This window comes from Pelodiscus sinensis, unplaced genomic scaffold (assembly GCF_049634645.1).
Source record: "Pelodiscus sinensis isolate JC-2024 unplaced genomic scaffold, ASM4963464v1 ctg115, whole genome shotgun sequence".
Classification (NCBI taxonomy): domain Eukaryota; kingdom Metazoa; phylum Chordata; order Testudines; family Trionychidae; genus Pelodiscus; species Pelodiscus sinensis.
The window spans coordinates 103,796-120,048 of NW_027465943.1; the positions used below are offsets into that span (position 1 = coordinate 103,796).

The 16,253-nt window shown below is 64.0% G+C and overlaps 1 protein-coding gene across 1 annotated transcript in view; it reads left to right on the forward strand.

Annotated features, from left to right (window-relative positions):
- Positions 1 to 16,253, forward strand: part of COL11A2 (collagen type XI alpha 2 chain) — a 102,059-nt gene extending 85,806 nt beyond the window's left edge. The window contains 16 exon segments of the mRNA XM_075917109.1: positions 986 to 1,039; positions 1,192 to 1,245; positions 1,910 to 1,963; positions 2,636 to 2,689; positions 3,041 to 3,148; positions 3,841 to 3,894; positions 3,984 to 4,037; positions 4,434 to 4,541; positions 8,441 to 8,494; positions 8,680 to 8,715; positions 8,810 to 8,863; positions 10,471 to 10,741; positions 11,556 to 11,668; positions 12,075 to 12,143; positions 13,361 to 13,594; positions 14,769 to 16,253. Coding sequence (XP_075773224.1) covers positions 986 to 1,039; positions 1,192 to 1,245; positions 1,910 to 1,963; positions 2,636 to 2,689; positions 3,041 to 3,148; positions 3,841 to 3,894; positions 3,984 to 4,037; positions 4,434 to 4,541; positions 8,441 to 8,494; positions 8,680 to 8,715; positions 8,810 to 8,863; positions 10,471 to 10,741; positions 11,556 to 11,668; positions 12,075 to 12,143; positions 13,361 to 13,594; positions 14,769 to 14,915 — 1,518 coding nt within the window. The 3' untranslated portion in view covers positions 14,916 to 16,253.

Genomic DNA, 16,253 nt, shown 5'->3' on the forward strand with positions numbered 1-16,253 from the left:
GCCATGATTTTTCAAAGATCATAGCTAAAGGCTCAGATACCTCCTCTATCAGCTCCTTGAGTATCCTGGGATGCATTTCATCAGGACCTGGTGACTTGCTGACATCTAACTTTCCTACGTGATTTTTAACTTGTTCTTTGTGTATCCTATCTTCTAAACTTACCCTCTCTCTGCTTGTATTCACTACGTTAGGCACACCTCCAGACTTCTCGGTGAAGACCGAAACAAAGAAGTCATTGAGCATCTCCGCCATTTCCAAGTTTCCTGTTACTGCTTCTCCCTTCTCACTAAGCAGTGGGCCTACCCTGTCCTTGGTCTTCCTCTTGCTTTTAATGTATTTATAAAAGGTCTTCTTGTTTCCCTTTATGCCTGTAGCTAGTTTGATCTCATTTTGTGCCTTTGCCTTTCTAATCTTGCCCCTGCATTCCCGTGTTGCTTGCCTATATTCATCCTTTGTTAGTTGTCCTAGTTTCCATTTTTTATATGACTCCTTTTTTATTTTGAGATCGTGCAAGATCTCCTTGTTAAGCCAAGCTGGTCTTTTGCCATATTTTCTATCTTTCCTACAGATAGAAAATATGGCAAAAGGGTCCCCGCCTGGCTCTGGGGGGGGTTGGGAGGTTGGGGGGCAGGGGCCGGGGGGCCAGGACTCCCGGGTCCCCGCCTGGCTCTGAGGGGGGGGGCGGGAGGTTGGGGGGCAGGGGCCGGGGGGCCAGGACTCCCGGGTCCCCGCCTGGCTCTGAGGGGGGGGGCGGGAGGTTGGGGGGCAGGGGCCGGGGGGCCAGGACTCCCGGGGTCCCCGCCTGGCTCGGGGGGGGGTTGGGAGGTTGGGGGGCAGGGAGCGGGGGGCCAGGACTCCCCGGTCCCTGCCTGGCTCGCGGGGGGGCGGGAGGTTGGGGGGCAGGGGCCGGGGGGCCAGGACTCCCGGGTCCCCGCCTGGCGCAGGAGGAGGTGTCTGTGGCTGATTCACTCTTGTCTTTTCCAGGGTCCAGTTGGTTTCCCAGGGGATCCCGGCCCGCCAGGGGAAATGGGCCCGCGGGTGAGTGTGGCCCCTGCGTGGCCCGGCGGGGCCGTGGGACGGGCCCTTGCAGCCGGGGCGGGGGAGGTGCTCGGAGGCTGGGCGGGACCCAGGGGGTGTCGCTGGCTTTGGGGTCCCTGCTGCGGCTCCTGACTCAGGGCTTGTCCCCCCAGGGCCAGGACGGGGCGAAGGGCGAGCGCGGCGAGGACGGGGAGCCCGGGCAGCCGGTGAGTGAGCAGGGCCCTGGGGCCCCCCAGTTCCAGATCGGCCCCCTCTGGATTCCTGTCTCCGACCTGCTGGAGTGACCCGCCCCGAGTTCTGCCCCCCAACCCGGTTGTACCTGCCCCAACCTGCCCCTCCCCCCGCCTTCCTGAGCAGACTCCCCCTCTGGATTCTCCTTCCCCCACGTTCCAGATCGCTCCCTGCCCCCACCTCTCTGGGGCCCCCCTCTTCCACCTCTCTGGGCCCCCTCCCCCACCTCTCTGGGCTCCCTCCCCCACCTCTCCGGGGCCCCCTCCCCCACCTCTCAGGGGTCCCCCCCTCCCCTCTCGGGGCCCCCGGTTCCTGCCTCTCTGGACCTCTTCCCCCACCTCTCGGGGCCCCCAATTCCCGCCTCTCTGGGCCTGTTCTCCCACCTCTCTGGGACCCCCTTTTCCTTCCTCTCTTGGCCTCCTCCCCCACCTCTCCAGGCCCCCCTCCCCCACTTCTCAGGACCTTCTACCCCCACCTCTCTGGAGCCCCCCTTTCCTCCCTCTCTGGGCCCCCTTCCCTACCTCTCCAGGCCTCCCCTCTCCCACATCTCTGGGGTCTCTTCTCCCACCTCTCCGGTCTCTCCACTCCCTGGTCTTCTGGATTAGCTCAGTTCTCCTGACTCCCTGCATCTCTCTCTAGGGCTCACCAGGCCCAACGGGAGAGAACGGTCCCCCTGGTCCCCTAGGCAAGAGGGTAAGTGATGGGTCTGCCGGGCCCCCCTTCCCAAGTCTCCCCCCATCCTGAGCAAAGGGGTCTCACGGCACAGGGGGCGTCAGGGGGGCACCTGCTGTCCCAGGCCAGTGCAGGCCCCCGTCCCAGGCACTGCCCGACGGCAGCCACTGTGACCCCTGCCCCCTAGATTGGAAAAGCCCCATGTCGATTCCCTCACCCCTGGAGGGGACAGTCCCAATGTCAATTCCCTCGCCCCCCAACCCCCCAGCCAGCCCCCGCCCTGGGGCCGGATGGGATCTGCTGCCCCTAGAGGGGACAGTCCCCATGTCAATTCCCTCGCCCCCCAACCCCCCAGCCAGCCCCCGCCCTGGGGCCGGATGGGATCTGCTGCCTCTAGGGTGGACAGTCCCCATGTCGATTCCCTCGCCCCCCAGTTCCCCAGCCAGCCCCCGCCCTGGGGCCGGATGGGACCCGCTGCCCCTGGAGGGGACAGGCCCCATGTCGATTCCCTCGCCCCCCAGCCAGCTCCTGCCCTGGGGCCGGATGGGACCCGCTGCCCCTGGATGGGACAGGCCCCATGTCGATTCCCTCACCCCCCAGCCAGCCCCTGCCCTGGGGCCGGATGGGCACCGGCACCTCGCAGGACAGGCCCCTGCCATGTTCCCTGGCTCACCCTGTCTTTTCTCCCGGCAGGGCCCCGCAGGCTCCCCAGGCCCCGAGGGGCGTCAGGGCGAGAAGGGCGCTAAGGTAAGAGACCGGGGCTCCCTCCCGGCGGGCGAGTCCCCGACAGACGTGCGGGGGCTGGCTCGGGTCTCAGCTGCTGTCACACGGGGGGGAGGGGGTCTCTGCTGGGGACGTGCCGTGTCCCGGGTCTCCGGGGGTCGGACCCGGCTCGGAGCTGCCCGGCGACGGGGCCCGGCTGGGTCTGTCCCTGGCCCCGCGGGGAGCTCCCAGGAAGCCGGCCAGGCCCAGGGGCCTCTCCCAGAGGCATGAGGGTGGGTGCGGTGCCCCCCGGGTGGTGTCCGTGCGATGGGGCCCCGGGGTGAGCTCGGACCCTGCGGGGCGCCTGCCCCCCTCACCCTGCTGCTCCGTCCCCAGGGCGAGCCGGGCGCACTGGGACCTCCTGGCAAGACCGGCCCCGTGGGGCCCCAGGGAGTCGCCGGCAAGCAGGGGCCCGACGGGCTGAGAGGCATCCCGGGCTCCGTGGTGAGTGGCAGCCGGCGCCGGGGCCCTGGGAGGGCAGGGGGTTTGGTGGGTTGGGGCGGGGCAGGGGATCCGGGGCTCTCTCCGGGCTCTGGGAGGGGTGTGGGGCGACCCCCAGCTCTGCTTGTGCGGGGGCTGGGTCGGGTCTCAGCTACTGTCACGGGATGTGGGAGGTCCCCGGGCCCTGCCCCCAGCCGCAGCCAGAGGGGACTCTCAGGCGGCAGGTAGGAGAGAAGGGTCATTGGGTCCCACGGACACGGCGTAGCCCAGGCTTGTTGTTACAGGGGCCCGGAGCAGCCAGGGCAGCCCAGCTTGGGGGGCCCAGAGCCCCAGTTCCCTGCATCTTCCCCCAGCCGAGAGAAACCCCACACCCAGCCGGGCACCAGTGCAGTGCCCAGGGAAACTGAGGCACACACACACGCAGGGTTACAGCAGCGCAGTAGGAATTGCATAACAATCGAACAGGACGAACACCCGCCCCGCTGCCTCACAGCTGCGCACGCCGTGCATCCCAAACCGCCCTCCCCCCGTGCTGGGGGGCTGAGAGGGGAGCTCTGCCCCCCGCAGGCCTGCCCAGAGCAGTCAGAATGGGGCCCCTGCCTCTGGCCAGGGAGCCCCGGGACAGGCAGTGGGGGGCAGCCGGTGGGTGGTCAGGGCAAAGTTTAGCTCTAACCTCTCCCCTCCGACCTATGCAGGGAGAACAAGGCAAGCCGGGCGCCACGGGCCAGACGGGCCCCCCAGGACCTGTGGTGAGTGTGACTCCACCCCCCCTCAGTGCCCCCGCTGGGGGTGCCTCCTCCCTGCCCCAGCTAACCGCTCTGCCCGTGTCTCCCTGCAGGGCCCCCCGGGGCTGCCCGGCCTGAGAGGGGACTCGGGACCCAAAGGAGAGAAGGTGAGTGGGGGCCAGTGTGAACTCACCAGTGCGGGAGGGTGACATGCCCCGTGCCCCAGACTGGGCCATGCCAGGCGGCTCCGGCACATGTGGTACACGCTGCGGGTGCCTGCTCCGAGACACGGCCCCGCCCTGACACGTGGCACGAGCGTGGCACAAGAGATGAACCAAACACGTCAGTGCAACGGCCTGCGGGTTCCCCAGTGTGTGCCTCCCACGGACCCCCCCCAGGGGCCAGAGGGGTGTGCGGAGCCCAGGCGTGACCCCACCGACAGCCTGCCCCACATGCTGTCTGCACTGACATGCCCAGCAGGCAGCCTGTCTGTCCAACACACAGCCCTGGATGCTCGCCCCTGCCTGTCTGTCCTGTGCTGATGGCTGTCTGTCTTTCCCCAGGGCCACCCCGGTCTGATTGGTCTGATCGGACCCCCGGGCGAGCAGGGGGAGAAAGGAGACCGGGGCCTGCCTGGCCCACAGGGCTCCCTGGGGCCAAAGGGAGAGAACGTGAGTATAGTGGGGGGGTGTCACTGCAATACCCCCTCCAGAGACCCCTGGCATGTGGGGGGCAGTTGGTGCTGGGGGGCAGGGGCCAGGACTCATGGGTTCCCCCCCAGCACTGTGAAGGGAGTGGGCGCTGGTGGGGTTGGGTGGGGGGTGTCTGGGAGCCAGACCTCCTGGGTTCTAATCGCTGCTCCAATGGTGTCTCGGGGGGGGGGGGGGGGGCTGCCCAGGGAGGAGGCTCTGGGGGACCCAGAGTATAAACGATTAAAGTAATGACTTTGCAGACGCCCCCTGCCGAATTCCTGGGGCAGGCTCCCAGCGGAGCTGGAAGGAACGCCTGTCCTAGAAGTGTCGGGAGTACACCCGGTGCTAGGACGGGTCGGCCACCCTTCCGGCCTCAGGTCATCACACAGCTGGAAGGAGCGCCTGTCCTAGAAGTGTCGGGAGTACACCCGGTGCTAGGACGGCTCAGCCACCCTTCTGGCCTCAGGTCATCACACAGCTGGAAGGAGCTCCTGTCCTAGAAGTGTCAGGAATACACCCGGTGCTAGGACGGCTCAGCCACCCTTCCGGCCTCAGGTCATCACACAGCTGGAAGGAGCGCCTGTCCTAGAAGTGTCGGGAGTACACCCGGTGCTAGGACGGCTCAGCCGCCCTTCCGGCCTCAGGTCATCACACAGCTGGAAGGAGCGCCTGTCCTAGAAGTGTCGGGAGTACACCCGGTGCTAGGACGGGTCCGCCACCCTTCCGGCCTCAGGTCATCACACAGCTGGAAGGAGCGCCTGTCCTAGAAGTGTCGGGAGTACACCCGGTGCTAGGACGGGTCGGCCGCCCTTCCGGCCTCAGGTCATCACACAGCTGGAAGGAGCTCCTGTCCTAGAAGTGTCGGGAGTACACCCGGTGCTAGGACGGGTCGGCCACCCTTCCGGCCTCAGGTCATCACACAGCTGGAAGGAGCTCCTGTCCTAGAAGTGTCGGGAGTACACCCGGTGCTAGGACGGCTCAGCCGCCCTTCCGGCCTCAGGTCATCACACAGCTGGAAGGAGCGCCTGTCCTAGAAGTGTCGGGAGTACACCCGGTGCTAGGACGGGTCCGCCACCCTTCCGGCCTCAGGTCATCACACAGCTGGAAGGAACTCCTGTCCTAGAAGTGTCGGGAGTACACCCGGTGCTAGGACGGCTCAGCCGCCCTTCCGGCCTCAGGTCATCACACAGCTGGAAGGAGCGCCTGTCCTAGAAGTGTCGGGAGTACACCCGGTGCTAGGACGGGTCCGCCACCCTTCCGGCCTCAGGTCATCACACAGCTGGAAGGAGCGCCTGTCCTAGAAGTGTCGGGAGTACACCCGGTGCTAGGACGGGTCGGCCGCCCTTCCGGCCTCAGGTCATCACACAGCTGGAAGGAACTCCTGTCCTAGAAGTGTCAGGAGTACACCCGGTGCTAGGACGGCTCGGCCACCCTTCCGGCCTCAGGTCATCACACAGCTGGAAGGAACTCCTGTCCTAGAAGTGTCGGGAGTACACCCGGTGCTAGGACGGCTCAGCCACCCTTCCGGCCTCAGGTCATCACACAGCTGGAAGGAACTCCTGTCCTAGAAGTGTCGGGAGTACACCCGGTGCTAGGATGGCTCAGCCACCCTTCCGGCCTCAGGTCATCACACAGCTGGAAGGAACTCCTGTCCTAGAAGTGTCGGGAGTACACCCGGTGCTAGGACGGCTCAGCCACCCTTCCGGCCTCAGGTCATCACACAGCTGGAAGGAACTCCTGTCCTAGAAGTGTCAGGAGTACACCCGGTGCTAGGACGGCTCAGCCACCCTTCCGGCCTCAGGTCATCACACAGCTGGAAGGAACTCCTGTCCTAGAAGTGTCAGGAGTACACCCGGTGCTAGGATGGCTCAGCCACCCTTCCGGGCTCAGGTCATCACACAGCTGGAAGGAGTGCCTGTCCTAGAAGTGTCGGGAGTACACCCGGTGCTAGGACGGCTAAGCCACCCTTCCGGCCTCAGGTCATCACACAGCTGGAAGGAGCGCCTGTCCTAGAAGTGTCGGGAGTACACCCGGTGCTAGGACGGCTAAGCCACCCTTCTGGCCTCAGGTCATCACACAGCTGGAAGGAGCGCCTGTCCTAGAAGTGTCAGGAGTACACCCGGTGCTAGGACGGGTCGGCCACCCTTCCGGCCTCAGGTCATCACACAGCTGGAAGGAGCGCCTGTCCTAGAAGTGTCGGGAGTACACCCGGTGCTAGGACGGCTAAGCCACCCTTCTGGCCTCAGGTCATCACACAGCTGGAAGGAACTCCTGTCCTAGAAGTGTCGGGAGTACACCCGGTGCTAGGACGGCTAAGCCACCCTTCTGGCCTCAGGTCATCACACAGCTGGAAGGAGCGCCTGTCCTAGAAGTGTCAGGAGTACACCCGGTGCTAGGACGGCTAAGCCACCCTTCCGGCCTCAGGTCATCACACAGCTGGAAGGAGCGCCTGTCCTAGAAGTGTCGGGAGTACACCCGTTGCTAGGACAGCTAAGCCACCCTTCTGGCCTCAGGTCATCACACAGCTGGAAGGAGCGCCTGTCCTAGAAGTGTCGGGAATACACCCGGTGCTAGGACGGGTCAGCCACCCTTCCGGCCTCAGGTCATCACACAGCTGGAAGGAGCGCCTGTCCTAGAAGTGTCAGGAGTACACCCGGTGCTAGGACGGCTCAGCCACCCTTCCGGCCTCAGGTCATCACACAGCTGGAAGGAGCGCCTGTCCTAGAAGTGTCGGGAATACACCCGGTGCTAGGACGGCTAAGCCACCCTTCCGGCCTCAGGTCATCACACAGCTGGAAGGAGCGCCTGTCCTAGAAGTGTCGGGAGTACACCCGGTGCTAGGACGGGTCAGCCACCCTTCTGGCCTCAGGTCATCACACAGCTGGAAGGAGCGCCTGTCCTAGAAGTGTCGGGAGTACACCCGGTGCTAGGACGGCTAAGCCACCCTTCCGGCCTCAGGTCATCACACAGCTGGAAGGAGCGCCTGTCCTAGAAGTGTCGGGAGTACACCCGGTGCTAGGACGGCTCAGCCACCCTTCCGGCCTCAGGTCATCACACAGCTGGAAGGAGCGCCTGTCCTAGAAGTGTCAGGAGTACACCCGGTGCTAGGACGGGTCGGCCACCCTTCCGGCCTCAGGTCATCACACAGCTGGAAGGAACTCCTGTCCTAGAAGTGTCGGGAGTACACCCGGTGCTAGGACGGGTCGGCCGCCCTTCCGGCCTCAGGTCATCACACAGCTGGAAGGAGCGCCTGTCCTAGAAGTGTCGGGAGTACACCCGGTGCTAGGACGGGTCGGCCGCCCTTCCGGGCTCAGGTCATCACACAGCTGCCCCTGGAGTGATGAGCTGGGTGCAGACGAATGGAGGGACCCCAGGGCCCTCTCTGCAACCCCTGGCTCTCTCTGGGGGACGGTACCTCCCAGGATGGAGTTGGTCACAGGAGGAAGTCACCTGGCGTGTGTGACGCGGTCCGTAGCAGCCCTGGCCCCCTTCTGGTCTGACCGTTCCCAGGGACAGGCCTGAGGTGCGGATCGGCCCCACTCGAGGTGCATTGTCAGTCAAGGGCGGCTGGTCCCTGGGCTGGCCGTGCGGCCGCGCTAGGTGGGGGAACCTGTAGGTAGCTCCCAGAGGCAAACGCTTGGATTCTCAGTACAGACCAATGCTCGTAACCTGAAGCAGACGAATGAGCCAATGGACAGAACCAGCAGAGCATCGGCGTTGGGTGGACTCCGCTCTTGGCCCCTGTGCACACAATGGGATGCAAACACACAACCGTGGGGGTGACAATGTTCACATGCAAAATCCAGCCATGGCGCTCTGGGATGAACTGGGGGGTCTTGTTCTCCCTGTAAGTCCACGCTCTCTTCTCGTTCCTGCAGGGGATCCCTGGTGCGACTGGCCCCATTGGTCCTGCTGGCCCCCCGGGACTTCCCGTGAGTGACCTTCGACCTTCCTCTGTGACCCACCCCTTCCCCTGCCTCCCCTCCCCTGAGAGGCACCTGTAACCCCCTTCCCCATCTGAGTCTTACCTATAAGGGGGCTGCCTCATTGCCTGCCCCTCACCAGTGTCCCCCTCCCAGCCCCCCGTGTCTCTGATTGTCCCGTGGTTGCTTTGCAGGGCCCAGAAGGTCCCAAGGGAGCGAAGGGAGCCACAGTAAGTTCTGACCACGCAGCCCCGTCATGGGGTGCCCTGCGCCCCCCGCCCCCTCAGCCCTGCAGGCAGCTGATGGCTCTGTTCTCTCCCCCAGGGACAAGCCGGCCCCAAGGGCGAGCGAGGTGTCCCTGGCTCCCCCGGACACCCGGTGAGTGACCCCCCTTGCTTCTCCTTGACCTGCTGCCTGGCTCTGCCTGTCCCTACGCTCCGCCTGCACCCTCCATCCCTTGCTCATGGGGCCATCTCCCTTCCCAGTTTGGTTACTTGCCTGCTGTCTGCCCTGCCCGGCCTCAGCCCTTGTCCAGCCACCTCTCCTGCCCCATCTACTCCCCCATCTTTCATCTGCTCCTCCTCCCTCCTGTCCTCCTGCCCCACCTCCTGCCCGATCTGCTCCACCATGTTTCCTCTGCTCCTCCTCCCTCCTGTCCTCCTGCCTCGCCTCCTGCCCCATCTGCTCCCCCATCTGTCCTCTGCTCCTCCTCCCTCCTGTCCTCCTGCCTTGCCTCCTGCCCCATCTGCTCCCCTATCTTTCCTCTGTTCCTCCTCCCTCCTGCCCTATCTGCTCCCCCATCTTTCATCTGCTCCTCCTCCCTCCTGTCCCCCTGCCCCGCCTCCTGCCTGATCTGCTCCACCATGTTTCCTCTGCTCCTCCTCCCTCCTGTCCTCCTGCCTCGCCTCCTGCCCCATCTGCTCCCCCATCTGTCCTCTGCTCCTCCTCCCTCCTGTCCTCCTGCCTTGCCTCCTGCCCCATCTGCTCCCCTATCTTTCCTCTGCTCTTCCTCCCTACCGTCCTCCTGCCCCTGCCCACTTCCCCATCTCTCCCCTTTCTCCCCTCCACCCGCACTCAGTGTCCTGCCTTCTGCCCTGTCTTCCTCCCACCCTCTACCCCACTTACCGTACTCTGCTGGAGCAGGGAATAATCATTTCTGGGGGCCTGGCTGAAAGGGTCAAACCTGGGTGAATTGCTTAGAACCAGGGCTGCTCCTGCAGGCTATATGTAGACTACAAGCCTCTTTCAAAAAAGCGTGTCTAGACTCCAGGCAGCACTTCTGGAAAAGCCAGGCAGTCTGGGTGCTCTCTTTCCAGAAAAGCCCAGTTTGCATTGCATAGCGCCTTGTTTCCAAGGAGCACTTTCGAGAAAAGGCATCATTTCTCGTAAAACGAGGTTTTTCGTGGTCAAAAAAACCTGCCACCGTCTTTCAATTTGCTTTCTAATGAACGCAGCAGCAGTCTAGATGCAGGGGAGATTTTTTTTTTTAAAAACCCTTGTAGTCTAGACACACCCGCAGTGATGAGCTAAGTGATGACCAAGATGGAGGAGTCCCCGGGCCCTGGCCCACGTGGGGGGAACCCCCTTGCTCTATCTAGGAGAAGGCACCTCCCAAGATGGAGCTTGTCACAGGAGCATGGCGCCGGTCCGTGCGTGACTCGGTCCTTGCTGGGCTGGAGGGTCACAGCGACACCCCTCGGACGTGGATCGGCCCCACTCGAGGTGCATTGTCAGTCAAGTGCTGCGGGTCGCCTTGCCCAGTGGGCGGGCGATGCCTGCAGCCGGGTCTCAGATGCAGACGTTTAAAGGATCCTGGCAGCGCCCGTCCCCCTAAGGACAGTGACCCAAATCCCACGAGCCACGTAAACACTCAGCAAGGCGGAAGCTCTCACCTGGCCTGCTCTGCACGAGGCGTGGGGTGGGCACCCCGCAGGGAGTGGGGAAAGCTCTGCCTGGCCACACCCCAAATCCAACCCCTCACACAGGGCCCCCCCGGGGAGGTGATCCAGCCCCTGCCCATCCAGCTGCCCAAGAAGAGCAAGCGTTCGATCGACGCCAGCCAGCTGGTGGGCGAGCAGGGGGAGGAGATGGCGGCGGACGAGGCCCACGGCCCCACGGGCAGCGTGGAGGAGATCTTCGGCTCCCTCACCTCCCTCCGTCGGGAGATTGAGCAGATGAAGCACCCGATGGGCACGCAGGACAACCCAGCCCGCACCTGCCAGGACCTGCGGCTTTGCCACCCTGACTTGCCTGACGGTGAGTGCTGGGCTGGGCTCGATGGGAGACGGGGCAGCACTAGGGGCTTTGCTGTGGGGCAGGGCCACCGGGGGGGGGGGGCTCTCTCGCCTGGAAGCCAGGGCTGACTTGATTGTCCCAGGGTGCTGCTGGGAGCCATGCTGCAGGGAGTGGGGCGGAGATAATGGGGGTCTCTCCCCAGAAGGCAGGGCTGCCCCATTGCCTCAGGGGTCATTAAGGGGCAGGGAGTGGGGTTGAGGCAGTGGGGTCTCTCCCCTGGCAGGCAGGGCTGTCCCATGGCCCCAGGGGGGAGCTAGGGGGCAGAGAGTGGAGTGGAGGTGGCAGGGGGCTCTCCCCTGGCAGGTAGGGGTGCCCCATGACCCCAAGGAGGTGCTGGGGGGCAGGAAGCAGGGTGGTGGTAGTGGGGGGCTCATCAGTGTTTGGTCCTGCCATGGGGGCAGGGGACTGGACTCGATGGCTCTCCAGTCCTAGTGCTCTGTGATTCTATCCCTAGCAGGCAGGGCTGCCCCGTGGCCCCAGGGAGGTGCTAGGGGGCAGGAAGCAGTGTGGAGGTAGTGGGGGGCTCACACCTAGCAGGCAGGGCTGCCCCGTGGCCCCAGGGAGGTGCTGGGGGGCAGGAAGCAGTGTGGAGGTAGTGGGGAGCTCACACCTAGCAGGCAGGGCTGCCCCGTGGCCCCAGGGGGCACTAGGAGGCATGAAGTGGGGCCGTGGCCGTGGCCCCAGGGCAGTGCTAGGGGCCGTGCTGGTGGGGTGGCTCAGTGGGGGGAGGGGGAGCGAAGGAGATCCTTTGTGCACTGACACCCCTCCCCCCCAGGCAAGTACTGGATCGATCCCAACGAGGGCTGCTCCAGGGACTCCTTCAAGGTGCACTGTGACTTCTCGGCGGGCGGGGAGACCTGCCTCTTCCCTGCCCCAGAGACACGGGCGGTGAGTGTGGCGGGCGCGGCGTCTGGGAGCCAGGACGTGGGTTCTCACCCCAGGGTGGCGGCCGGTGGGTCCAAGTAGGTGGGCGGGGAGACCTGCCTCTTCCCTACCCCAGAGACGCGGGCGGTGAGTGTGGCGGGCGCGGCGTCTGGGAGCCAGGACGCAGGTTCTCACCCAGGGTGGCGGCCGGTGGGTCCATGTAGGTGGGTGGGGTGTGGAGGGTTGGGGCGGGTGGGAGCTTGGACTTCTGGGTTCTCCCCTGTGACGAGACCCCCAAGCCGCCGCAGGCTGGTTTGGCAGGCACGCAGCTGGAGGGGGAGTTTAGCCCCTGCCTCGACCCCAGCTCCCAGCTGGGTGCCGTGTGCCTGGGGCGCCCCCGAGACCCGTCTCTCTGTGTCTCCCCTGCCAGGTCAAGATGTCTGCGTGGGAGGGGGAGACGCCATTGCACTGGTTCAGCCAGTTCCGGGAAGGCAGCAAGGTGAGTGCCGGGCGGGGCTGCTGGGGATCCGGCCCCCCAGTAACGCAGCTTGTGGGTCTCGTACGTAGCCCTGAGCAGGGCTGCCTCTGAGCCGTGCGGTCCCACAGCTGCCTGATCAGCCCCACCCAGGGGCTCAGAGCTGCCATGCACCGAGATGCTGCGGGTTGGTGAGAGCTCCGCTCCGGCAACCCAGGGGCAGGCTGTGTTCTGGGCCAGCCCTTCCTTGGTGGGGAAGCAGCTCCGGGCCTCCATTCCCCCGTCTGGAGCCACCTCCTGCACCCCAAACACCTCAACATCTGCCCTACCCCGGAGCTCTCATCCCGCCAGCCCTGAGTTCCCTCCCACACCCCAAACTCCCACCGAGTCCCCACCCTGCCACAGATCATCCATGTGCACCCATACTGAGGTGATGCTTTGCATATCCCTGCGTGTTCCATGTCAGCCTTGTATTGGTGCACGTAACAAAATTCATTCCACACACGGACATAAGAAATTAGATGGACCCCTCTGAGTGAGCCCCAGAGATGGACCCCACCTGAGTATATGTGTGCAGATCCATTCTGCCCCCCCCTGGGTCCAACACCGGCCCCCCCGCTGGCACCTGGGGTGTGCAGGGGGGTCTTGGGTGATTACCCCCCTCCCATGGCTAATGTCCACACTTCCATCCTTCAAACTCCTCTGTCAGTCCTGGCCCCTCCGTGCCAGCCCCTGGGTGTATCTCTCTGGGTCTGGATCCTCACCTACCAGCTGCCTGGACTCTCCCTATCAGATCCACCCACCAGCCTGTCCTAGAATCAATTCATCCCTAGACCCATCTGCAGTGTCATCTGCCCCATTAGTCGCTTCTTTCATGCCTGTCCAGCCCCGAGTCAGATCCATGCCAGACTCTGGGAACGGGAGCCTGTCGTTAGCTCTGTCTATCCGTCTGTCCTCGGCTCTGCCCATCCATCTGTCCTTGTAGCTGTCCATTCGTCTGTCCTCAGCTCTGTCCATATGTTGATCCTTGGCTTTGCTTGTCCATTTGTCCTTGGCTCTGCCCATCTCTTACAGTCTTTGGTGCCCCCATGCCCTGAGTACAGACTCTGCTCCCCACCAAGTGCCCCCGACAGACCCTGCTCTTGGGAGCAGCAGGGGCTCCCCATACCTTGCCCCGAGTGGGGGGGTGCAGGGAGGTGGCTGCCACATGCCTCTCCCCCTAATGGTGTCCCTCCCCCCAGTTCTCGTATGTGGATGCGGACGGGCGCCCAGTGGGCGTGGTGCAGCTCACCTTCCTGCGGCTGCTGAGCGTGGCCGCCCGGCAGAACTTCACCTACCACTGCCAGCGCTCGGTGGGCTGGCGTAGCACCGCCTCTGGGGACCACCAGCGCGCCCTCCGCCTGCGGGGCGCCAATGAGGAGGACATGAGTTTCGACAACAGCCCCTACATCAAGGCTCTCACGGACGGCTGCGCGGTGCGTGGGCTGGGGCAGCCAAGGGGGAGGGACACACTGGGGAGAGGGGTGAGGAGAGATGGGAACCTGGGGCCAGGTGAGTGGGGATGGACACATTGGGATGGAGGGCGGGGGTGGTACAGATGCTGTGGGGAGAAGGACTGGAGGGTGGGGAGATGGGGGAGGGATGGAGGGAGGGCAGAGCAGATGGAAGGCTGGACAGATATAATAGAGGGGAGGGAGATGCCCCATCCAGCTCCACCTCACACAGGGGAGAGGTTATAACCCATCCCCCACCTCCCCTCACACATCCCAGTGCTCCTTGTGCCCCACCCAGCCCCACTTGAGGTGCATTGTCAGTCAAGTGCCTCGGACGCGGATTGGCCCCACTCGAGGTGCATTGTCAATCAAGTGCCTCCGATGAAGATTGGCCCTGCTCGAGGTGCACTGTCAGTCAAGTACCTCGGACACGGATTGGCCCCACTCGAGGTGCATTGTCAGTCAAGTGCTGCCGGTCACTGGACTGTCCGGCCGTCTACAGTTGCTGGGCAGAATCTGTTGCTGTCTTCCCCAAGCAAATACTGGGACTACCGCAACATTGCCCATACTTACAACTCCTGATACACAGATTGTACAGGCCTGTGAATGGGAGAAACAGACACTTCACTTGGCACGTCCACAGACGCCTCACCCAACAGCCATTGTAGGAGACTGGTGGCCAATGCAGGACTGAGCAGGGTGGCAGCAGGGAGCCATATGGTCACATTGTAGTCAGATAGCATCACACAGTAGAGAGAATAATGATGGATATGCAGAGGGGCAGCTGGGTGACCAACCAGCCAGACACACTGGAGTCGAGGGAAGGAAGGATGGAGAGATGGATGCATACACTGGGGGAGCAATGGACAGACCGACAGACATGCCGGGGCAGCAATAGACAGTCACAGGCACAGACAGAGGGATGCTGGAGGCCCAGGAGCAGACAGACAGAGGGCTGCACCAAACACAGGAAGAGACGGACAACACCAGGGCCGGCTGGAGGGATGGGATGGATAGGACAGCTGGGGGGAGGGAGGCCGTGTCCAGGCCAGGGACAGAGGGCAGAGCCTAGACCCCCACGAGAAGAGAGGTTCCCCAGGGGAGCCCCCGGAGCTGCTGACCCCGCAGCTTGACCCTTCCCATCCTCTCCCTGCAGCTGCGGAAGGGCCCCGACCGGACGGTGCTGGAGGTGAACACGCCCCGGGTGGAGCAGCTCCCCCTGCTGGACGTCCGCGTCACGGACTTTGGCGAGCCCAACCAGAAGTTTGGGTTCGAGGTGGGACCCGTCTGTTTCCTGGGCTAGGACCGAAGCCCTGAGAGTCCTGCCCTGGTCCCTGGGGGACCGTCCCAGCCTGGCCCGGGCCCCACCACTCCCAAGCAGCAAGGCTACGGGACTTACCTCCCCGAGGGACAGACGGACACACCACGACCAGCCACAGCCACTGAGACCGCCACGCCCGCTGCCACCTCTAGCGGGGCCCAGGGCCCAGAGAGAGAACCCAAAGGGACGTCACCGTCCAGAGCCCATCTGTATTGTAATGTGTAGGGAGAGAGGACAGTTACGCCAATGCCTGGCTGGATACCTCAGAGCCCCACACCTCCCCTCCCATGCTCCTCCAGCCAGAGCTCCCAGAGTGCCCCAGCGACACCCTTCAGAGCCCACGGGTCCCGAATTCCCCAGGATCCCCTCCGTATGTCCCCAACCCCGTCCCCTCGGATGTCAGCCGTGGCCGGAGCCACTCAGAAATGGTGGAACCGGGTCCCCCTGTTCCCCTCCGGCCAGGGAGCAAAGCCATTCACGCCCCAGGAACATTGGGAGCGAACCAGAGTTAATTAACTGTAGCGGAGCGACCGGCTCCTCTGTGCCCGGAAGTGCCATAGGCAGACGAGCTGGGTGAACCCCCGAGCGCTCCCGGCTCCCCTCTCCGTGGTGCTGACATGTGTCACAGGGTGCTTCTGGTCCAGGCTTCCAACGCTTCCGGTCCCTTAGCCCCATTCCTTATCCCCATCCCTGGGCTGCAGCCCCCCCCCAAAGGAAGGAGAAATGTTCATCTGCCTGGGGACACCACTCCCCTACCCCCCCGGGCTAATCAATCACAAAGGAGGGGTGTCCCTCCCCCTTCCCCATGGTACTAATTAGTGTTAATTGCTGTGGGCAGGGCTCCAGGGCCCTTCCCTGCCAGACCCCCTCATGTGCTCTCCCTCCCCTCCCTGTCAGTTAAAATACCGAACACACCCAATTGATTAACATCCCCCCAGGGCTCAGCCCCCCCCCCAGCCCTTTGCAAGTCCCTGTTGCTCTGGGTGTATTTAAAAGCCCCCCCCCCACCCCGTGGCAGAAGGCGAGGAGCACGGAGAAGGACTCTGTTTTTATGGTTCTATGTTAAATTAATTCTCTTATTTAAGGCTGGGGACACTCCCAGGCCAGCGCCCTGCAGCGGATTGTGACTCCCGCTGCCGGGCCGGGGGCTGGGGGGCTCCCGCTGATTTGCTGGGGGCCGTCGGACACTCACGGGGCGCCGGCCTTTACTGGGCAGGAGTCCAGAGGCGGGGCGCCCCCGGTGCTGGGCCGGCGGCCGGTGTAATTTTGTAAGTAATTGGGGAAGTTTCATTGTAATATATCTGCTCGAATTGTGCTGCT